This window comes from Mustela nivalis, assembly GCF_964662115.1.
Source record: "Mustela nivalis genome assembly, chromosome: 3".
NCBI classification, from domain to species: Eukaryota; Metazoa; Chordata; class Mammalia; order Carnivora; family Mustelidae; genus Mustela; species Mustela nivalis.
The window spans coordinates 142657732-142681822 of NC_139022.1; the positions used below are offsets into that span (position 1 = coordinate 142657732).

The following is a 24091-nucleotide window of genomic DNA, read 5'->3' on the forward strand; positions in this document are numbered from 1 at the left end:
ACTATAGCAATTTTTGTGACTGAATTTTCCATCATTCAACCTTCAGAATAAGAGGAAAGATATGAAGGGTGGGGAGACTACATCATAGAAAAACTTGGTCCTAAACCTGTTAGCTAATCAATGGGATCTAGTTTTTAAAAAGATGGCTTTAGATCTTGTCAAGGTAAATACTCAATCAACACTTCAAGGGGGTTGATTGTGAGTAGTTATTTTTGCAGTCTTTTACTTTGATTTATTTTTTAGTCCACATACCTGGCTGTGTCTATTCCAAGGGCTGTCATAGTCTGGCGGCCACGTCTCTGGATTATTTTATTTGCAGCAACAAGTACCTCTTCCGTTGAGGAGTACTTATTGAGGTTGAACTCATGGGTTACATTTTCTCCATACTGTACAATTCCAACCTGAAATACCAAGCCCACTGTGAGTTAGCCACCTAGCAATGTTCCATTATCAATTTTCTTTATTTATTTAAAGATGTGGATCGAATATACATTTTTGTCTTTCAGTTTAAAAATTCATCAGTTTCATGAGTTTAAAATCATGAAAATGATTTTATCGTTTATCATAAAATCAGTTTAAAATTCATCAATTCATGAGTTTAAAAATTCATCAGTACACAAATCCTTCTCTTTTGACAGCAATAACCATTGCTACATGTGGATAGTTACAGCCCAGAGAACAAGAATGATAGTGCTGTTATTAAACTTCTCAAACAATTGGTTTATTTCTTCAGTAGTTTCTATTGAATGGGTCTGGCAGGCCTTGGGGGTGGGTGTAGAAGGTGCTGTATGCTGACCTGCTCTCTGCCTTCATGGAGCTTCTAAACTAGACAGAGACATAGAGTTTCAACCCATGATCATTCCAATGCATGTTCAACTGTGGAGAGGGCTGTATTGGAAAAGCTGCTTAGCAAGGAGAACCCAAGGTCCTACTTCAGAAGAGGCTCAGGGAAAGCCTCTTAGAAGTGATATTCAAGTTAAGACTGAAAGGTGCAAGGAGGGTGGAAACCTACTCTGGATGGAGGCTGAGTGGGAGGATGGGGTCCACACAAGGGGAATCTGTATGTCCAGAAGAGGAGATGAGCAAAAAGCAGGGATGTCCTGAGAACCAAAAGGAAGTCAGTAAGCCTGGACCAGGCTGTGAGGGGAAGTGAAACGAGATGAGTCTGGATGAGTAATAAGTGGGGCATGTATCTGGGGAGGGCTCATACGTGCTTCAGGCTTTATCTAGCTCAGATGTAGTTTCATTTCTCTCCTGCCATCCCTTCTCACCACCATCCCGTTTCATGTTCTCTGTCTTCCCTTTCTTTGTCTTGCCTCCCCCCTTTCACTCTGTCTTTTGCATAGACCGGATAATGTGGGCAGCTAACTGCAGAGCCACCGTAGAGTAAAATGATACAGAGGGTAAAGTGTCCTGATTTGATTTCTCTTGCTCCTTATTCTTCTCCTCTCCCCTAGAGATGCCCATTTTTCTTATTCATTTTTAATACCTTTCTTTAAATGTTGATGTGAACCAATAGACGAATCTACATCAAGAATTGTGACTGAAGATAACTTTTTATTTAATTTTCTTTCCCCAAAATTCAAGATTCAGAGGATTCAACACCCAAAGGAATGTCTTTTTTTTTTTTTTTAAAGATTTTATTTATTTATTTGACTGACAGAGATCACGAGTAGGCAGAGAGACGGGCAGAGAGAGAGGGGGAAGGAGGCTCCCTGCTGAGCAGAGAGCCGGATGCGGGGCTCGATCCCAGGACCCTGGGATCATGACCTGAGCTGAAGGCAGAGGCTTCACTGAGCCACCCAGGTGCCCCCCAAAGGAATGTCTTAATGAAGAAATTCTGGGCACTACATTTCTTGGGTTGGGGAAGCTATTTGAGACAGGCTATTTTCTTTCCCAGGCAATTGTGTAGTTTGTTCATTGATAAAGTTGCCTCTTGCTTGCTTCAAACCCATCCTATTTCCAAGTCTGATCCTATTTCCAAGTGTCAGGGGGATCGACATCTACTTTCCAGCTTCCTTTGCAGATGTCACTGTTGTCAGAAATCTTCAGGCTTAATTACATGTTTGATTAAAAGGTACATTTCCACTACTGTGTCTTCTTGTAAGCCAGATGTATACTCTGGCATTTTCAGAAACCAATAAGAGAACCTTCCAATTTAAAATAATTTTTATTATCTTTGAGCTACCTTCTGGAGTACATTAGACATCTTGGAGCAATTAAGGCCACCATACTTAAATAAGAGTAGTATCCTATATTTTTAATGCTTTTAAAAACCTTTTTCCTAATTTATTCAGATTATAGTAACAGAAATTAGTACCATATTTTATAAATGAGGAATTTAGGTTTAGAATACTCTTCATGGCAGAGAAGAGTTTAGTCCAAGATGAGAATTCCTTATCCCTGGGCTTTTTCTATCACTCAACCTCCTCTCTACCAACACACACCTCCCTAAAGCCCTCACATTCTCTGTCACCTCAACCTGCTAGTTTCCACTAAAGGCTGCTACCTCCATCTGTAGTACCTCCAGGTGTACTAAATACTAAGTACTAAATACTGCAGCACCTCCATCTCAATTTCAAGTGTTCTTCTGTCTGGCCATTAACTTAAACTCATTTACATAGTATATCTAATTCATCAATTCCTTCACCACATCAAGACTTCTAATTAATTCAGAGATCCTACTTTTTTTTAAAACTTAGCCTAGATTCCATGGTCCATCACCATAATCATTTACTTGCAGACTTTAACTCCTTTAACCTTTTTCCCCTCCATTAATTCACTTGGCTAACTTCCAACTCTGGTTAAGTCCAAATATCTCCTTTCCTTTGCATGCTTCTGTGACACTAAATGTTTCAACACAGAAATCACACAACTTGTCGACTGGTCTCACTTTAAAGTTATGGCCATGGATCTCTAATGTGGTTGCACATAACACCGCCCAACAGTCCGACTCCTTTGTACTAATGAATGCACTTTGCTCCATTTATTGAGTTCCATCAAATTCTAGTCCTAAGATTTAACTGTTCAGGAAAAAGAGAGTATCACACTGATACATGGGGAGGAGGTCACATGAAAAGAGGCAAACAGGTTGTTTTATGCCATAATATTTGACATTTGGAACACATTTTACATATCCTATAAAACCTTCTATGAACAATTGGATTACTGGACACCAGGAATAGCAGAAAAATTTTAGCACCTTGGTAAATCAGAAATCAGTGCTTTATATCTCCTCTCTCTCTTTCTCTACCTACTTAACATATATCTCAGTTTCGTAAGTTTATTCTTTAGAGACTTTTTAACTGCCAGTTGCCTCACCCTTTCTTTCACTTTGTTTCTAACAACTCTACCTGACAGTCTCTTCAAATGACTGACTGCCCTTGGACTGCTAGAGTTGCTTTGCCCCAGAGGCTCAAAGAACCAGAAGTGCCTGGAAATTTTCTCCCTCCTCTCCACAGGCAATGTCTGAACCCAGGCAGCAAAAGACCAGTCCCTTGACTCAACTTGGAGCTTCCCTTCCAGATCAGCTTGAGGTCTTGATTTCACCTGAAATCTCACCCTTGGTGGTCCTCAGTTGCTACTGTTTTGTTCTGCCAAATATCTTACCATTTTCTTTTAAAAGCCCCTTAGTAAATCACTGTCACTTGGCTCATTTTCTTAGAGTTTGTGTCTGGGAAACCAGACCTAAAGGAGGGAGAGAGGAGATATAAAACACCGATTTCTGACTTAACAAAAGACTAAAATTTTTCTGTTATTCTTGGTGTCCAGATAATCCAATAGTTCATAGAAGGTTTTATAAGATATGTAAAGTATGTTGCAAATGTCAAATATTATGCCACAAACAGCCTTGTTTAATTTCCATATAGTCTACCTCTTTTCATGTGATCCATTATCTCTGTTTCTGAATTTCTTCATTGGCCCAGGCCAGACCTCACTGCCTTGAACTTAGATTGTGTCAATCTTTGGTCTCTCCACTCTCGCTTTCCCTCCAATTCCATTCTCCTCAGCTCCTTCTACATATTCATGGAAGACTAAATGTCTTGAAATTCTGCTTTTATCACATAACTTCCTTGTTCAAAAATCTCTAATAATTCTCCATGGCCTACTACAGCAATACACTTGAAAGATACACTTTGAAATACACTTTGAAGGAGGATTTTTATTCTGTGTACAATAGAAAACAGATAAAACTTCAAGGTGCTCCTTGAAATACTAGACCTGTAGGGTAAAATTCAGTTTTCTTTCCCTGACCTGCAGTCTCTCAACAGCTTGACCGCACCTTCTTTGTTCTCCCTCAACTTTAGGATTCCCCAGATCCTTTCTCATCCCTCTAACAAAACTAAATTTTTGCTACCCATTCTGGAAGATCCAATTCAAGCTTCACCTTCTCTGCAAAACTTTCCCCACCTAGTCACCAATCTAGTTCATACTGATGTGGCTCTTCTCCAAGCCCTGAGGCAAACTTATCTGTTTTGCTCCTGTGAATACAGCATTCTTCTCAACTGCTTTGTATGCGTGCTTTATCTCCCAAACTACATTGTATGTTCTAGAGGGGCAAAGAGGGGCAAAGAGCATGGACTATGTCATAGCTTTTGGTATCTCTTATCCCACACCACTGCTTTGCTTTGCTTACAGTTGACCCGCATAAATTCTTACTAGATGACTGTAACATTTCACATAAGCAAGTAGAAAATTGAGATAGCAGGGAAATAATGATAAGCAGAAAAAGGAGACAAAAATAAGTGTGGGAAATGAGAAGACTGAACAGTGGAAACTCAAATCTCGGAAATGACATAGTGTGGGACCCTGGCTGATACTGGGCTGCATATTTCCTTAGAAAACAGGCCGAATAAGGCCTGCTCTGTCTTCCCCATAAAAAGGGTGCCATTTATTGATTTTCATCACATGAAAATGGTAAAATCACACACAAAAATATAAGTAATGCTTGCTGAGTATTGATGAGACTCAGTGAATAAAAACGGTTTCAGTTCCAGCTTAGTGTATAATTTAAGGCAGGTAAAAACAGATTCATACTAGCACACTGTGTATAGGCACATATGCAACAGAATCAAATAAAGGTGATGTAAATAGCAAGATAAAAAGTGAGCCAAGTGAGGAATACACATTGTAAGGAGACTGGAGGAGAGAAGTACAAGCGTAGTTACTGTCTCACATTGAAAGGCCTCATGGAGGGAAGACGACGTAGCCTCCTGAATGACATACCCAGGTAAAGAACACACAGTAGGTTATGAATGTAGAATGGGAGAAAGCAAAGCTGTCTGGAGCTTGGAAAATATGTCAAAAATGATGAGGAATTGAAATCATTCTAGGAATTGAGAAAAATAAAAACAGCCAATAATCATCATATTCAACTTGAAGCAGCCGGTTGCTTCAGTTGTTGGAATGATACAAAAACCAGAGGGTAGAAGCTAAGTAGAACACTGTTGAGTATTGGAGATAGAAAGATTCTAGGCATGTTTGCTGAACGGAAATAAGTAAGCAGGGATGGCAGCTAAAAGAAGCAAGAGGTTCGATGTAGAGAAAGTGGAAAAACAGTAGCTTATGACATCAGTAAGAGTACGGGAAGATAGTAAAAACACTGATAAGGAGTGGGTGAATCACAAGTAGCACAGTTCCTTTTCAGAGACACCTGGAAGGGAGGCCTTTACTTCCTAGGGAGATACAGTTTGATCTTCCTGATTAAGTAAACAAAAGATACAAGTATATAATTATAGTCTAAGTCCAAAGAGAACTAAGATTCAGGCTAGAGCCTAACTCAGACACACAACTGGCTGAGGATTCTGTTACAGGAACCAGAGGTTTCTAACACTGACTCAAACCTTCCATTTAAACGTGAGATTTAATCCTTCTTCTGCTAAGCCACAGACTAATTAATATTCCCTTACTCCTTTCCTAGGGAGTATTAGCATCCTTTTGTATGTGACTAGGTATGATTTTTAAGGAGTGCCATGGCCAAGAAATCTTGGAAAACAATGGGTAACACAAAGTTAATATGTATCTTTACAGCAAGGCCCCCTTCTACAACCTCTCTGTCTCTCCTCCTTTAGCTCTTTTGTCTGCCTTTCTTTCTCCTTCTGCTATTTATATTGACTTAAGTTAAAAAAAAAAAAAAAGCCACAAATTTCAAATGCAAAAGACCAAGGCTTTCCTCTTATTCCTGTCCCCACTTGCTCTACTCTGACTCATAAGCAAATTCTTTTGAAAGTGCTCTCAGGGGGGGCCTGTGCGTCCCAGACTCTTGGTTTCAAGCGGGGTCCTGATCTCGAGGTTGTGAGATTGAGTCCTGCATTGGGCTACATGCTTAGTGGAAGTCTGCTTGTGATTTTCTCTCTCCCTCTGGCCCTCCCCTCCTCTCTAAAATAATAAATAAATATTTAGATAAAATGAAAGTGCTCTTAGAATCTTTAATATGAAAACATGAATCATGAATCATGAATTGGAAGACTTGATACAATTTATTGTTATTTAACAGAACATTCTTTGCGAGGAACATATTCAACACCTTAAGCAACACAGTTTGGAAAACATTTTTTTAATTAAAACATTAATTGATCTTGCAAAGATCAATTAATTGTTCTGCCTCACTTACCTTTGTTATAGTCATGATATAATATCATGTACTGTAGTTACCCAAATATAAGATTTTATCTCATTTCTAAGTTGGAAGTGTTTTGGGTTCAGGGACAGAGTTTTTATTCATTCATTCATTCATTCATTCATTTTTCAAACTGCCCATGGCATCTAGCATAATATTCAATCAGTAAGATACTTCATATATATCTGCTGAATTACAATGAATTAATTATCTAAGAGGCTTTGTTTCTTTTGGGGGGTCGAGAAGAGGAGGAAAGTGAATGTGAGAAATATAAAAGAAATCACTGAAAGGAGGGCCTTCTCATTTTTCTCTCATGAAGCTTCAAGTCACAGCAGAATGACAAAGAAGCTTAAGAAAGAGAAGTGTACAAAATAGCTATTAAGTGTATTAAGTCGAAGAGCTATGAAGGAATGGAATTATTTCTCATTTAGAGTTATATTATTACTTTGTATTGTTAAGTCGCTGTTATAACAGCAGTGCCCAGATTTTTATTTCTAGCACAAACTAAGTTTCTGGGCTTTCATTCAACAATTAACATTACCAACTCAATGGCTTCTTTAGGGAAATAATGATAGGGTAAAAATAATGAAGTTTTCTCTGTAAGATGCACAATTGTTTAACATGAAAAGAGCTCAGCCTTTGTGTCTGACCAATTTTCTCTTTCCTTTTACCAAACTATGGTACAAAAGCCCTGCCCTGTAATATGCTTCTAATGTAATTAAGTCAGAGTATGATGTGGTAATAGTACAGACGGCAGTCCAAGTGAACCATCAGCACAGGCCATTCTGAGGCTACATTAGCTGAAACCATGCTTAACCTCTTGTCACTATGGAGAGGGACATAAATGGGACTGGTTTCCAAGGAGATGAAATGAGTCCTCAGAAACATAAAATTGATAGATGATAGATATAAGTCCTAGGAAAAGGGTGTCTTTAGCTGTCCTCTTGGATGCTGCCACAATGAAACGCATCCAAATTCAAAAACGCAAAGAGAGAGTAAAAGTAAGGTTCTGAGGAGACAGGAGACTGTGGCAGAAATCAGAATGAGAGGTGAATGGGGCTAGGGATGGAACATCTGCAGAGAAAAACCTGAGATCTAATGTAAAGGGGTGTTGGTGGGGACAGTCCCCACAAACAAGTACTTCTAGCTCAATGACTTCATGAAATAGAATGAGAGAAGGAGGTCATTACAACAATGATTTTTAACACAAAGAGAAAAATCCCAGCAATGAAATTTTCCCACCCCAAATGATTTACCTCCTATGTGTTGGGCAACACCTAACACTCTATTGTATGTCATAAATAAAAGAATTAAGGCCCCATGCTGTCAAAGCGGAATTCATAGTCTGCCAGGAGAGACAGACACATGAAGCAAAGAGTAGTGCTACCAACTGATGAGAACAGTAAATGAAGGGTGAGCACAGGATACAGGAACATGGGAGGTGAAAGAATTGTTCATGGGAAGCAGGGGTAGAAAGTGACAGAGCAAGTGACATAGGAAATGAGTCTATGAAGTTTACCTGGTACCTAGGGCCTGGGGTAGAGAAAGTCTCTCTGGACAGAGGGACTCACGTGGACCCGGATGACGTGTTCAGGGAGGTCCAGAGAGGGGTGGCTGCAGAGCAAGAAGGGAGGCCACACGGCACCAGGGAGGCAGGGGGCAGTGGCAATGATTGGTGCCAGGTAACAGATGCCGTATAATCCAGGGGAGAGCTTGGATATTATTCAGCAGGTAGAGATACATTTTTTTATCCAGGGAAATGCTATGATCTGAACTTTACCTTGGAAAGACAACGCAGGTGAGTTATGCATGGAAGTAGGGGAAAATGGAGACTGGGTGGTTAGTGATCAAGAAGATTCTCCTCATTCATAGCACCACTGTCAGAAACTATAGCCTGATTGACAAGGATACGATTGCAAGGCGCAGTCAGGCTTCTTTTCAGACTTCAAAACAATGAATCAGACCTCATATTTAAGGCTTCTAGGGAAATGGCCATAAAATGTGCAGTAAAAAGAAAGATAAATAATATTCCTAAAATTTAATTAATTTCTCTCTTTCATTTTGCCTGGTTTAATGTTATGCTACACTCTTGATAGCAACAATCTAGACATTGTTCCATTAGTATATTTCACTTTTATATCAAGCCTCACAATTTACTGGGTTTATTTAGGGTAATGCACTCGTATTTGGCATATTTATATCATTCTCATTTATTATTAAAAGCAATGTTATGTTTAGGTATTGAGGATCAATAAGGCCTCCATAATGTTTACACCATCATATTTTTTATGGCAAGCTCAGAGTGTTTCAGGTTTGTTTTTATAGGTGGTTTTTTTTTTAAAGGCAATTTTATAGCCTTTACTCTGTCTTGGGTAAAAAACTGGTTTACAAAATTTCCTTCAGTATGTTTCAAAAGTCTTAATGGGGCCACACAGAAACATGGAAGAAATTTTGAGTAACTCTTTGGAGTTGATCTTTTTGTCATCATGTTGCAATTTCCTAATATATACTAATTGTCATATGGACATTTTATTTTTTTAAGTTTTTTTAATTTTAATTCCACTTAGTTAATATGCAGTGTTATATTAGTTTTGGGTGTACAATATGGTGTGATTCAACATTTCCACACATTATTCTGTGCTCATCACAACAAGTGCACTCCTTAATGTAAGCTTTTTTATTTGTTTTCCATCCTTCTCCCTTTTTTCCTTTTTTTGTTTTTTTTCATTGTGTTGACAACTACTTTCACATCTTTGCAACTACCTTTTAGGACATGCAGTTACTAAGTGACAAATCTATGACTGCAGAGAATAGGTTATTATATTTCATCTTTACATGTTGTACTGAGTGCATGACTATATCAATATAATAAACAAGGACTCATGAGGTATAGTCAGAATGTAAAATTTAAAATATATGTTTAAAAAAATAAAAACCTATATAATTTGACCCTTAAGGTACACAGGTTTGAACAGTGTGGGTCCACGGATACATGACTTATTTTTTTTTTTTTTGTAAATACAGTATAGTACTGTAAATGTGTTTTCTCTTCCTTATGATTTTTTAATAACATTTTCTTTTCTCTACCTTATTTTATTCTAAGAATATAGTATATAATATGTATAACATATACAATATGTGTTCATCCATTACTTCTGTTATTGGTTAGGGCTTCCAATATTATGAACTAATAATATAGATTCCAATAATATGGACTATTAATAAGTTCTCAGGCAATTAAAAGCTATATGCAGATTTTTAACAATGCAGAGAGTCAGTGCCCCTAATCTTCACATTGTTCTAGGTCAACTGTATTTTAATTTAGTTGTACCACATGAAATTGCTATATTTCTAGGTTAAAAAAAAGATCAAATAACAATAATTTCATATAGTTCAACCTAAATTAAAACAAACTCAAGAAGATAAAATATCAAAGTTGATTTGTAGTTAATTTTTCTCTGCTCCCTTTACTTACTTACTTACTTACTTAGAGTGGGTGAGAAGCATGTAGTTGGCAAAGGGGCACAACTGGCTGTTTCTTTGTTTCTTTACTCACCTTCCCTTAGATCGTTAGCTGTAGTTTCTGACCTCTCCAGGAACAAGGGTGGGAGATGAATAAAGGATACAGGAATTCTTACTTGACTGGTGCTATCAAGACATTTGCAAATGACAGTACAGACAAAAGGTTGATATCCAGGATCTATAATGAACTCCTCAAACTCAACACACACAAAACAGACAATCATATCAAAAAATGCGCAGAAGATATGGACAGACACTTCTCCAATGAAGACATACAAATGGCTATAAGACACATGAAAAAATGTTCATCATCACTAGCCATCAGGGAGATTCAAATTAAAACTACATTGAGATATCACCTTACACCAGTTAGAATGGCCAAAATTAGCAAGACAGGAAACAACATGTGTTGGAGAGGATGTGGAGAAAGGGGAACCTTCTTCCACTGTTGGTGGGAATGCAAGTTGGTACAGCCTCTTTGGAGAACAGTGTGGAGATTCCTCAAGAAATTAAAAATAGAACTTCCCTATGACCCTGCCATTGCACTCCTGGGTATTTACCCCAAAGATACAGATGTAGTGAAAAGAAGGGCCATCTGTACCCCAATGTTTATAGCAGCAATGGCCACGGTCGCCATACTGTGGAAAGAACATAGATGCCCTTCAACCGATGAATGGATAAGGAAGATGTGGTCCATATACACTATGGAGTATTATGCCTCCATCAGAAAGGACGAATACCCAACTTTTGTAGCAACATGGACGGGACTGGAAGAGATTATGCTGAGTGAAAAAAGTCAAGCAGAGAGAGTCAATTATCATATGGTTTCACTTATTTGTGGAGCATCACAAAAAGCATGGAGGACATGGGGAGTTAGAGAGAAGGGGGTTGGGGTAAATTGGAAGGGGAGGTGAATCATGAGAGACTATGAAAAACAATCTGAGGGGTTTGAAGTGGCAGGGGGGTGGGAGGTCGGGGTACTAGGTGGTGGGTTTATAGAGGGCACGGATGGCATGGAGCACTGGTGTGGTGAAAAAATAATGATATTGTTATGCTGAAAATAAATAAATGAAAAAAAAAAGACATGGATCAGATGCTATAAGGTATTAGCAGCCTTCATGCGGGTTCTCTGCAGATTTCCCTTTACTTACATCCTTGTCTGAGTGAATATATTTCACTACTGCAGTCCCCAGACATCAGGGATGTCCTCTGCTTTTGTTTGCAGAAGGCTCTGCTCACCTCCGGAAGAGTCTATGAACAGGACCTAGCCTGATTCCACAATGATTCATAAACACACACTTCTTTGTACTCATGGATCCTGCACCTGCAGGCCAATTCAACCGCAGCTACCTCTCATCTGATTGCCTGTCAGGAGCTGGTCGGCTGCTGTCTCACCCCTTAGGTATTTCAGGCAGGGATCAGGCACTAGTCAACTGTGTGTCCCAACTTTAGTGGACACATTGGGCTCACTGCTTGATCCCACTGAAGCCTTTCTCACCAGGCTCTTTTTAGAGAGAAATCTTCACAAATCCCCTCAACTCTCTTTTAATTCCTTTATACCCTTGAGGTGGGTGAGGAGTCTAAGAATTCACCATGCAGCTCTTAGCTTTCTATCTATCTGTAGCCTCTCTCACAATTTATTTTTATATCTTCCCCTTTCAGGAATGAAGGCAGGGAGGATAAGTAATTGGTCTCTGCCATTTCCAACCTGGGCAGGTTCATTCCTCCTTAGGCAACATGGTGGTCCCCCTGCTCCTGGGAGGTCGCCTTATTGATGATGAACTTAGTGCGCACACCCGACTGGCATAGCACGCTACAGTCCAGAACTCCTAGGCCCAAGCAATCCTCCTGCCTCAGCCCGTCGAGTAGCTGGGACTACAGGTGCACGCCACCACGCCCTGCAGTGGTGTACTTGGGAGGAAAAATTCCAGAAGCAAATTCTGCCGATCTTAAAGCAGAACTGGGTTCTTTAATTGTAATAAATAAAAACAAAAACAAAAGACAAAACAACCCAAACTTAATTAAATTATGTTATAATGAGTCAGGGGAAAAAATGGTTGTTTAAAATAAATTATGTTTTTGGAGAGAATTACTATAAGACTACATGAAAGATATCCACACTTTTTAGTACACGTTTCTTTGAAAAGGAAGTATTTTTCGAAAATTTCTACAAACAAGTAGAAAAACTTGTTTCTACAAACAAGTTTCTACTCTGAATCCACTGAAGGAAGGTCAAACCTTAAAGGGAGTTTAAATGTGTTATACTTAAAACCCTATTAAATACAGATTAGCAAATCGATGGCTTAGTAAATATATTCTTTTCAATCTGTTTCGTTTAGATAATTACTTACAAATCATAAATATAACTGAAGCCAAAACAGAAAAAGATTAGAAAATACTGAAGTATAAACATTAAAGCCTGAAGTATAAAGTAATATCCTTAAAATAATATTATAATGCCAGTTACAGAAAGAGTGTCTCATTAAATGTCCACCTATCAGAGAAAAATTTTTAAAAGCATTAATTATGATATATACATTTATTCAACAGAGTCTCATTAAGGGCCCACTATATCACAGCAAAGCACTGGCTGGTCACTAAAAAGGATTAAAAGATGATATAAAGTCTGTATCTAGAGAGGCACCAGATGCACATACACATCAATATGTAACAATGCATTCGTCTTGTATTTTTCAAACTTTACCATGTTTAAGAATCACGTAGCTTGCTTACTTAAAACGCAGGCTCCATAGCCCCACTCTGAGAGACTCTGATTCTAAAAATGTGGGGGATAGCCCAAGCACCTCAGGGATTTGGAAAAAGAAATTCTACAAGCCACTTTTGGAGAAACGCCACATTGTACAGAAGCCCTATGAGGGCGGTGGCGGTGTCTGTCTTATTTTCCATGATTATCCAAGCTCTAGCACAGAGCCTGGTACACTGTAAATCCTCAGGAAAAACATTCAAGTAAATGAATGAAGGAGTATGGCTAAACTCCACAATGAATTATATAAGCAAAATGTGACATAAAAATTCAGCCATTTAAGAAGCTCCTTTCGCCTTGGGAAGAAGGTTTCCTTGGTGACATTGGCAGATATCACAAATGACTCAGTGTACAGGATTGCATTCTGAAATACCCCCTCTGTGGAATGGGGTCCCAGAACTGAGTAAATGTGACCAGACTCTTCTGTCTTGGAGTACTTTCATTTTCCTCCCATTTGCTGTAGCATCTGAACCCTTAAGGGCTGGCCCCTATGCCTCTGAATAGAGTAATTGTTCCGCCTTACAAAGACATAGGACTCTATAAAGCCCACACCAGCAGGCTAGAATTCCACTGGTAGCTGGCAGAACAGCTCCTCTATTAGGACTTTCACTATAGAAATATAAAATTAATTACAGTCTTAGTGGAACAGAAACATCAAAATTGCAGCAGAATGGCTTGGCATGTAAGCAATTGATTGTTAACTATTTCTTTACAAAACTGAGTCATTGGCACAGATCCCCACTGAGGCAGTGATTATTTTTCTAAGAGAGTCTTGTAGATTTCCTTCTTGAAGTTGTGGAGCAACTTCAAACATGTCACTGCTGCACTAATGTCCACAAATAGCTACAGATAAATAATTTTTTACGGTGAAAGAGATAGATGGATTTAAAAGAAAATAAAATTTCCGGATGACTAAAATTTACTAGAAATTAAAAACTATTCCAAGACGACTCTTCAATTTGGAAAGAAAGGACTGGATAAGGAAGCAAATGGGGTGGGCAAAACAGGTGGAAGGGAAGAAAGTACATCATGGGGAAGGTAGTGAGAGAGGACAGAGCTGTGGTGCAGCCACCTCATGGCAGGTGTGTCCGGCCAGGGAAGACGGTGCCATGGGGCTGGCTGTGGAAGGACAGGGACAGTCATGATGAAATGAAAAGAACTAGAGACCTAATATTTAGGACAACTCTGAAACTTCTCCAGAAGCAGAGGTCTCAGCGAGGACAGAGAGCTTGACTGCAGTTGGGAAGCTATGGTTTCTGATCTGTCATCAATAAGCAGGAAACCATAAACAAGTTACTCAGCCTCTCCCGCCCCCTCCATAAATTGAGATTTGGGACTAAATGACCTCTACAATTCTGCCCAGCTTTAATTTTATGGCTCTATGAAATCTTATTGACCAAGGATAGAAAGGATAGAAAGGATAAGGGAAGAGAAGAAAGAGGGGAGAGAGAGGTCCTCAGAAGGGGGGCCGGGAATGGACCAGATGGAGGAGCAAGTCACAATTCTGGAGTGGTCTTTTAAAGGACACGGGCTTCCTTTTGCCCTGAAGCAAGAGGAGATACAATATCCTCTCCAAACCTCTGGGAAGATTAATTGCAAATGAGAAACTTGCATCCAGGAAAATTACATTTTGTGATGCATAAAGGTACATTTTTAAAAAATAATTTTATACTGATTTCAAGATGTTCTTTATTGTAGTAGGTTATACAAAGTCTTGCCCCTCACCTAGCTCTTACTTCACCAACCTCGAATTTCACTTTGAGGTCTGCATCAAATTTGCAATCTTCAACTACCTCCTTTTGGGAAAATTCATTATATATATATGTGCGTATATATATATTTATATTTATAAGTATACATATACAGAAACATATACAAGCATATCATATATATATACACACACATACACACATATCTGTGTATCTGTCCTGCACTATGTGTGGATGTGGCAAACATTAAAGCAATCAAACCACTTTTTCAGTGCCTCAGAATTTCTCCAAAAGTAGAGCTCTAAGAGACAAAAGGAAAGACATTGGTCTGCATGTGCAGTGCTAAAGTGTCCTGTGCTCTCCTGCAGTCTCCAAACCATGCAACAACCATTTTGACTCTGACTCCTGTGCTAATTTCTGCTCTCAAGGCACTGACTTCACTCTGACATTTAATTTGCCTGTTATCCACTGTCATCTCCATATTTTCAGGCCATAAATGTTTAATTAACATTAGATTAGTTAAACCCAAACTCAGTGTCTAAAGTGGAAGAGTCACACAAGAACTTTCATTTCATTTAATGGCAATAAAGGGAATGTGTTTAGAAATAGATACTCATGAGGAGAAAAAAAAAAGGCAAACCAACTATTCAACTTAACTGTGCCTAAAACATGGAGCATGTGCTTTTTGCTTAAGAAAAGACATTATTAAATATGAGAAAAAATGGACCTTAAGTGATATCTTGTGGTCACTTATGAATTTACTTATATAATACGAGAAAGGAGATTGTAATATGATGTGTTCATTGGGATGTTAAATTAGTTTCCACAAATTCTGAAACCTTTTTTTGATACTACCAAAGGTGGTTACATTATATAATTAAGATTTTACAGAGATTTATAGGGAATATTTTCCAAGAGCATTAGAAATAGAAGCTTTCATAATATTTTCTGTTTAGAAAATAGCAGGGTCTGCCAGTTCAGAGATATAGAATATAAAATTCACCCTGAATATTAGCTTTATTGATTAATTTATTTTCAGAGTATTTTGTATTATTAAAAATCTGTGCATTTTTATCTTTAGAACAATAGAAGTCAAAATGCATAGTCACATACCTGTGTCTGTTTAGGACCAATATCCATTCTTTCAAGAAGGTCATTTAAAAAAGCTGTAACACTCTCCCAGGGGTAAATACTGTTGGAGCCATCCAGGACTATGACTATGTCTAGTTGGGTGCTGCATTCTGTAACAAAAGGAGTCAACTGTGTAAATTTGGAGTTTGTCTTTTTAGATAGTATGAAGGTGTATGGAGTGTTTTCACAGCTGAAATAAGCTCATTTTAAAAAATAAGCTGATAGGGTGCCTGGGTGGCTCAGTGGGTTAAGCCGCTGCCTTCGGCTCAGGTCATGATCTCACGGTCCTGGGATCGAGTCCCGCATTGGGCTCTCTGCTCAGCAGGGAGCCTGCTTCCATCTTTCTCTCTCTCTCTGCCTGCCTCTCCATCTACTTGTGATCTCTGTCTATCAAATAAATAAATAAATAAAATCTTTAAAAAAAATAAGCCGATAGTCTACATAGTGGACGCATTGCTTTTATAATCAGAAAAATTAGTTTTAGGAAAATAAAACTGGGAAATACTACTGCACTCAATAGCAATTGGTTTGTGATTCTTACCAAGTAAAACTCATCTCTACTTAATTTTAATCAACACTGTATAAATTATCTTTGGAAATTTTCTCAATATGAATTTTATATAACTGCTCTCATTCTGAGTGTATTTCAAATGAGATTACTTTCTTCAAAGAGACTCACTCTTTAAATAAAAACAATGTGACAGCTTTAGCTATGATGTTTAAACAAGACTCTGTTAAAGGTTATTTACACTAATAATCGGCTCCAAAAATAGCAGTGGGGTTTGGTTATATATTGGCAAAGCAAAACATTTACCTAAATTGGTAATGCTGGTAGCTGAGAAAATACTTCAGGCTGTTTGGTATGCTCCTCTGTATACACATGTCTCATTCACTGCTTAGACTTTTCAAACATGTAAGAACATTGCATAAAATGCGTACCTCGTACGGGAGCAATGGAGTTCATGACTTGAAATGTGGGGCTGACGTCGGAACAGATTCCAGTTGTGTAATGCAAATGTCCACATCTATAGGCATATAAAGGGCCACATGCCTTTTAAAAATTAAAAACCATAAGATTAAAAATTATATAACAGGTTTTTATAAAGACTTAACAATGACAGCATTCCTGGTTCATTAACTAACTCTTTGCTTTCTTACCAGAAACCCTCCGTTTGGGTTGGTGACTAAAGTTGATCCAAATGTCATGTTCTCCTTGACTTCCGTGACATTGGGAATTGATGTATTAACTAAAAATAGAATAACATTTTATGAGGGTGGAAAATAGTATAATTAAGTGTCTTTTCATTAAGACATCCTATTTGTTTTGCTCATATCATAGCACATTCTTGTTCTGATTCAACTAAATAGTCTTCAAAGTATTATTAAGGAATATAATGAAAAAGCTAAGGCTAAAAACCTGGCTTATATCCCAGAAACTTTGTCTGGATAACTGTCTCAAATAGTTTTGTTGAACTGGAAAAGAATGCAGAACGATTGGGGTAATGAGAGAATGTGGGATAGCCTTTCACACATTTTTGCTAATTAAAACAAATAAAATACTTAATCTCATAATATTATAGGTATAATGTAAACTTACATACCTCTCTTGCATCTTGTGTCTATATGTTTATAAATAACTAATGATAAAACGTGATTTCTGACGAGGGAAAGTGAGTAGTAGAGGAGGAAAAAACCCTTCAAATATAAGTTTATGACCATTAATTTCACCATCATAGAGACATCATGAGGGTAACAAAGAAAACTGGAGCAAGAATGGACAGTGGTCAGGACATCTGGACAGAAGAAAGACAATGAAGGGACCCCATTTGACATTCAAGATAAGAACACTAGATCTTGAAGCATGCCAACCTGGGGCGCCTGGGTGTCTCAGTGGGTTAGGCCGCTGCCTTCGGCTCAGGTCATGATCTCAGGGTCCTGGGATTGAGTCCTGCGTCGGGCTCTCTGCTCAGCAGGGAGCCTGCTTCCCTATCTCTCTCTCTCTGCCTGCCTCTCCATCTCCTTGTGATTTCTCTCTGTCAAATTAATAAATAAAACCTTTAAAAAAATTAAAAATAAAAAAGAAGCATGCCAACCTGGCAAAATTGGCAAGAATTTCCAGTTATTCATATTGAAAAAAGAAAAAAAAAAACAACTTTGGATGGGACACCTGGGTGGCTCAGTTGGTTAAAGGGCTGCCTTAGGCTCGGGTCATGATCCCAGCGTCCTGGGATAGAGTCCCACATCGGGTTGCTCAGCAGGGAGCCTGCTTCTGCCTCTGCCTCTGCCTGCCACTCTGTCTGCCTGTGCTCACTCTCTCTGACAAAACAAAACAAAACAAAACAAAACAAAACAACAACTTTGGACAGGAAAATCAAAATCTTCTAAATCCTGCTTAGCAGAATGTTGAAATATTTGAAAGTGGTAAAACTCAGGTTCAAGAAAGATTTATTTCACTGGTCATGCCGAGAAGTCTTTCCTACCTAAAACTATATATAATTTCAAGTGGGGAATGGAAGCAGAGATTCTCGAATGGTCACATTGTCTTCCTACTCTGACAATGGTCTTTGTCCCAGAGTTTAGTCTGGTTTGTCTTGAAAGCACCTGGAACTGGCCAATTGTCTCCACTGGTCTTAAATAATCTGGATTAGAGTTTTTTATACTAGAGTAGACCCAGGATGAGGATGCTTGGGACGATAGGGACTATAGCAGGAACTTCTCCACTGTTGTTGGTGTAGTTAAAATCTCCATGCTAATGTTAAAACTCTATTACAGTTTCCAGTAATGAAAGAGTAGCTCCTATCAGAACAAGTCTTTTGCAAATAACAACTATAACTCTAGGAAAAGGAGAAGAAAAGTAAAACCATCTGAAGGCATTGGAAAGCAACCAAAAGCAGACAGAAACTGGAGGCAAGTATGTACTTGTAAGAAAATATTAGCACTGGGTGAGTTTCCTGTTTATATTTTTGTTTTCCCCGAAGAGAAGACCCTCATCAGTGGCTAAACCACAAATAAAATTCAATGTCTTAATGTTTTGAAGAAACAGAGGACAGAAATTAGAGTAATGATAGCAACTGCCAAGTGAGGGGGATCTATGTTGGAAAGTAGAACCACAAAAAGAGAGCTCCAACATATACATGTATGTTCTGCCCAAATATGTGAAGGACTTGAACTGTGCATGTTCAGGGTAAACATCAGACAGCTCTGCTACAGTTAGAAGACTTGAATAGAGATTTTAACTGCTTCTCACTACAGTTTGGAAATTGGGTTCAGCCAAGTAAACTGTCTGCTAAACCAAAAAGTTAAGAGTATTCAAAGACACTTAAAAGATCTAAAATCTCCACACTTCTAACTCAAAAGTATAATCCAGGATACAATTCAAAATTATTAAACACAAGACAAAACAGGAAAATATGACTCAGCCTCAAGAGAAAGGTAAAAAATGGAAAGTGATATTGAGACATTCCAAATGTTATAATTACCAGGCAAGGATATTAAAGCAGTTATTATAACTATGTTCATGAATATAAAGGAAAAATATTCATAATAAACAAATAGGAAATTGAAAAAAAGAAAACCAAAAAATGCAATATTTGAAATTAAACTTGTACAATATATATTAATTTAATGGTTTTAACACTGTATAGAACACTGATATGATTCTAATTCTTGGATAGTTCTAGTAGGAATTTTTTAGTCATGTTCTAATTATAGTGATATTTCTATCCAATATATCTATTTCTATGTAAATTTGCTTTGTGATATTCTCTTTAAAAGAATTTATATATTACAATTCCTGTTCTATTTTCTTTAAAAAAATAAGCAATTCAGTTTTTTGGAGGCAATGTAACGGGTGGGGTTATTTGGAAAGTTCTCTTATTTCTAAATCTATGGATATTTTATCATGAATTCTAAAGCAAATGAAGGGCAGACAGAATCAAAATGTCATTTTATGTGAATCTGAAAGATAAGAAATGAAGAATGTTTACAGATTCTTGCAATCTTTTCTTGAGTTAAATTTTATTTTTAATGAGAATACTGGGTATAATTTAGGATCAGACTTTAGCATTTTAACTTTACATACCTGGTAGATCCAACTTTATGCAAGGTAAGGGTTTGCCTCTCCCAACTGGACACTTGTAGACATCTCCAGTTCTGTTCTTGGGTTGACCAACTAAAGGAGAACCAATAAGCACCCTGGAAGTTAAATAACTCAATTAACATTTTCAAATAAAAGGAAACATTTTATTTTATTTTATGATGAGTTCTATGACAATGACAGTAATTCTCATAGACATAATCAGATTTTTACCCTCTGTTACTAATGTAATGTTATTAAAAATAAGCTGAGTATCTTCAAATTGCAGGTGGATTTGTATTAAAAAACCTTAAGAGGAGTGCCTGGGTGGCTCAGTGGGTTAAAGCCTCTGCCTTTGGCTCAGATCATGATCCCAGGGTCCTGGGATCGAGCCCCATATCGGGCTCTCTGCTTTGCAGGGAGCCTGCTTCCTCCTCTCTCTCTGCCTGCCTCTCTGCCTACTTGTGATCTCTGTCTGTCAAATAAATAAATAAAATCTTTAAAAAAAATGTTTAAGAAACCTTAAGACATATAGAGGGGTGAATCCAGAAGGAAAAATTTGTCTTAGACATGAGGAAAGGTCACTGATTCTGAGTTCTCTCAAAAGCAAAGACTTCGGTGTAGGTAGATTTTGGGGAGGCAATTCTAAGCCCACACAAAGGTGAGGGTGGGGAAAATGATAGAGAGAAGAGAAGCCAGTAGAGTGCATTGATAAAAGGTTCTTTCTTTCTTTCTTTCTTTCTTTCTTTCTTTCTTTCTTTCTTTCTTTCTCTTTCTTTTTCTTTAGTATACCTAGTCTTTATTTTTTTATTTTTAAAATTTATTTTTATTTTTTTATAAACATATAATGTATTATTAGCTCCAGGCGTACAGGTCTGTGAGGGGCCAGGTTTACACACTTCACAACACTCACCATAGCACATACCTTCCCCAATGTCCATAACCCCACCACCCTCTCCCGACCCCCCTCCCCCCAGCAACCCTCAGTTTGTTTTGTGAGATTAAGAGTCTTTTATGGTTCGTCTCCCTCCCAATCCCATCTTGTTTCATTTATTCTTTTCCTATCCCCCCAAACCCCCCACGTTGCATCTCCACTTCCTCATATCAGGGAGATCATATGATAGTTGTCTTTCTCTGATTGACTTATTTCGCTAAGCATAATATCCTATAGTTCCATCCATGTCATTGCAAATGGCAAGATTTCATTTCTTTTGATGGCTGCATAGTATTCCATTGTATATATATACCACCTCTTCTTTATCCATTCATCTGTTGATGGACATCTAGGTTCTTCCCATAGTTTGGCTATTGTGGACATTGCTGCTATAAACATTCGGGTGCACGTGCCCCTTTGGATCACTCCATTTGTATCTGTAGGGTAAATACCCAGTAGTGCAATTGCTTGGTCATAGGGTAGCTCTATTTTCAACTTTTTGAGGAAACTCCATGCTGTTTTCCAGAGTGGTTGCATCAGTTTGCATTCCCACCAACAGTGTATGAGGGTCCCCATTTCTCCAAATCCTCGCCAGCATCTGTCATTTCCTGACTTGCTAATTTTAGCCATATAATATGTTATTTCTACCGGCCTCTGGGCTCAGTCTTGCTGGTGGCCATCTCAGAAAGCACGTGGAACATATCTGAGCATGGTTGAGGCCCCAAGCATAAATAATACCGCCTTCGGAGAGTACACAGTAAAAAGAGAGTTATAGGGAAAAAAAAAAAAAAAACACAAGATTTTAGTGAGCAAAGGAAGAAAATTGATAGGAGTGTCCAGAGAAGGAGAGAGAGAGAATCAGGAAACAGTGGTATCACAAAAGCCAAAGCAGAAAAAATATAAAAAATGGGAGCCATGAGTAAAGAGAAGACTTTATTTCAAGATGTTTGGCTAAAAATGAGGGAGATGGGCCATGTCAATATGTGTGGGCTACCCACCCCCAACCCGCGCATGCAAACCATCAAGTGTTTGAAGTGAGTTTAATGTTATTATAGAAGGCATACATATATTGATAAATGATGTTGAGAAAGAACTAATAATACAAGAAAGGCTATTATTACAGAAGAGAGGGCAAAGCCCCAGACCTGGTAGAAGGGGTGAATCCAGAAGGAAAAATTTGTCTTAGACATGAGGAAAGGTCACTGATTCCCTAGGCAGGGATCTGGGTGCCTCAGTATTCAGAGGTTTGAAACCAGAGTACATGACTTGGAAATTTTTCATATTCTTTGTAATACGACATTGTCCTGCACTGTCCTTCCCTAAGACAGAATCTGTATTTCCTACTGTCAAACTGGGACTTACTTGATAAATAGAAGGCAGCAGAAATGGCGCTGTGACTCCTGAGGCTTGAGTAATGTATAGAATTGTCAAATCAATACATTGTACACCTGAAGTTAATGTAACATTGTATGTCAACTCTACTTCAATAATTAAAAAAAATGCATTACAGATTCCACTTCACTCTTTTGGAAATCTGAGAGTACATGCTGTGAAGAAACCCAGTCTAGACTCATGGAGGATGAGAGGCCACATGGGGAGAAGCAGTGCTTGCGTCAACAGCATGAAATGCCAGGCATGTGAGTTAAACCATCTTAGACCCTCCAGTCCCAACTGAGGTACCAGATGAACAGGGGAACACCTAGGCAATCCTCAAATTCTTGAGAAATAATAAACAGTATTGTTTGAGCTCACTAAGTTCTGAGATGATTTGTTATATACCAAGAGCTACCTGAAACAGGAAGGGAGGATAAAGTTTTAATCTAGGGCCCCTCCCCACCTTCTTTTCTTAACTTCCTTCCTTCCTTCTCTGAAAATAGTAGCAATTGCCATCTCATGAGATTTAGGGAGAGAGGGAGTCAGCTGGTGGGCTTGGGGAGATTTAATTTAGATTTAAACTGACAGGGCCTATGTGAACCAATCAGACAGCCCCTCAGGCAAAAAGGAGTTCAGGGATGTTTTGAAAGTTGTTTCCACTGCAGATGCAACATAGGCCTCCAAAGACCCTTCATCCAAATAGACAAGTTATAAGTGTGTGGAAGAGTACTGATTTGTTTAGAACACATTAACGAGGGAAAAACTCGGATATTGATGGTAAACGAGTTCTGGGTGGCGTGTTAATTTGGTAAAGTTGTGTGAATTCTAAACAGGAGAGGAGAGAGATCGTGGGCAGCCCAGGCAAAGTGGAAAGTAGGAGAGCAAGTGCTGAAAACAAGGGTGAAGAGAAGGCCCAGGTGGTGGGAGCACAGTGTAGATCTTCTGTATACACTGGAGCAAGAAGGTTGAGAGTGGCACGCAGCTGACTTTAAAGGAAAGGCTCTGTAGTTTATATTCGATTTCTAGGGCAACAGAAAGCCCCTATAGTATGGCTCTCACTGGAAAGAACCTGAAATAGAAACTGGAGTCATGGCCCATTGTGTATTCTGGATAAACAAGCACTGAGGTGTGAGAGCTCAGAATATGGTAGGGGAGTAGGCCAGGCTCGAGACAGGGAGCACGAGAGCTGGAATGAGTCGTAAAAAATGGGTTATCGGGAATAGGATCTAAAATGATTTTATGTGTTTTCCTAGGAGCTATTTTTCTGATATCAAGCTTGCAGCTCTGAAAAGTACATATATTTACTACTTAATCTGAAGTAAGTCTCACTTTTCCCCAGCTGCATAAAAATAATAAGATCTTAGAAGAGTATCAGCATAGTCTTTATGGAATTTCAAGAATCTTCAGAATTCTATCAACCCTGTTTTTTTTCTCGTATCCTTATCACATTCTGACATATGATATAACCTACCTGTTTATTACATTTATTATTCATGTTTTCGTTCCCTTCTTCCCCAGTAGAATATAACCTTCACAATAGCAGGAATTTTTATCTATTTTGTTCGCTCATATACCCTTAAGGCCTATAACAGTGCCCGAAACAAAAGAGGTATTCAGTTAGCATTTACTAAGTGAATGAATTAATGATTATATCAAATGCCCTAAGAATCTGAATAAGAACTGGGAATTTATGACTCATGTGACCAACTAAGAGGTCCTAATTGTGAAGTTTTCTTTTCCATTTTAGAGGTTGAATGTTTTGCTTTAGAAGAACGCCATATATGCCTTTGGTATGAAACAGGTGGCATTTCCACAGGTCATGGTACCAGAGAGTCCTTGTTGTTACCGGACAGAATTGGCTGAAAGTCAGAAGGCTGGTGTTCCATGTCCTGGCCCTGACACATACTTGCTATATTGAACTCTTGGCAGTTCATTCTCTGAGTCCCAGTTTCCTCTCTAGAAA

General features: G+C 38.4%; 1 protein-coding gene across 2 annotated transcripts in view; it reads right to left on the minus strand.

The window, feature by feature from the left end:
- Positions 1-24091, minus strand: part of ITGA1 (integrin subunit alpha 1) — a 177742-nt gene that overhangs the window by 85640 nt on the left and 68011 nt on the right. For both annotated transcript variants that reach the window (XR_014309618.1, XM_082723222.1), the window contains exons 3-7: positions 19827-19939; positions 16904-16992; positions 16685-16796; positions 15728-15855; positions 253-401 (exon numbers count right to left, since the gene is read on the minus strand). Coding sequence is in view for 1 of the 2 variants with exons in the window: in XM_082723222.1 (XP_082579348.1) it covers positions 253-401; positions 15728-15855; positions 16685-16796; positions 16904-16992; positions 19827-19939 (591 nt within the window). In the remaining variant the exon portion in view is untranslated. The remainder of the gene's footprint in view (positions 1-252; positions 402-15727; positions 15856-16684; positions 16797-16903; positions 16993-19826; positions 19940-24091) is intronic.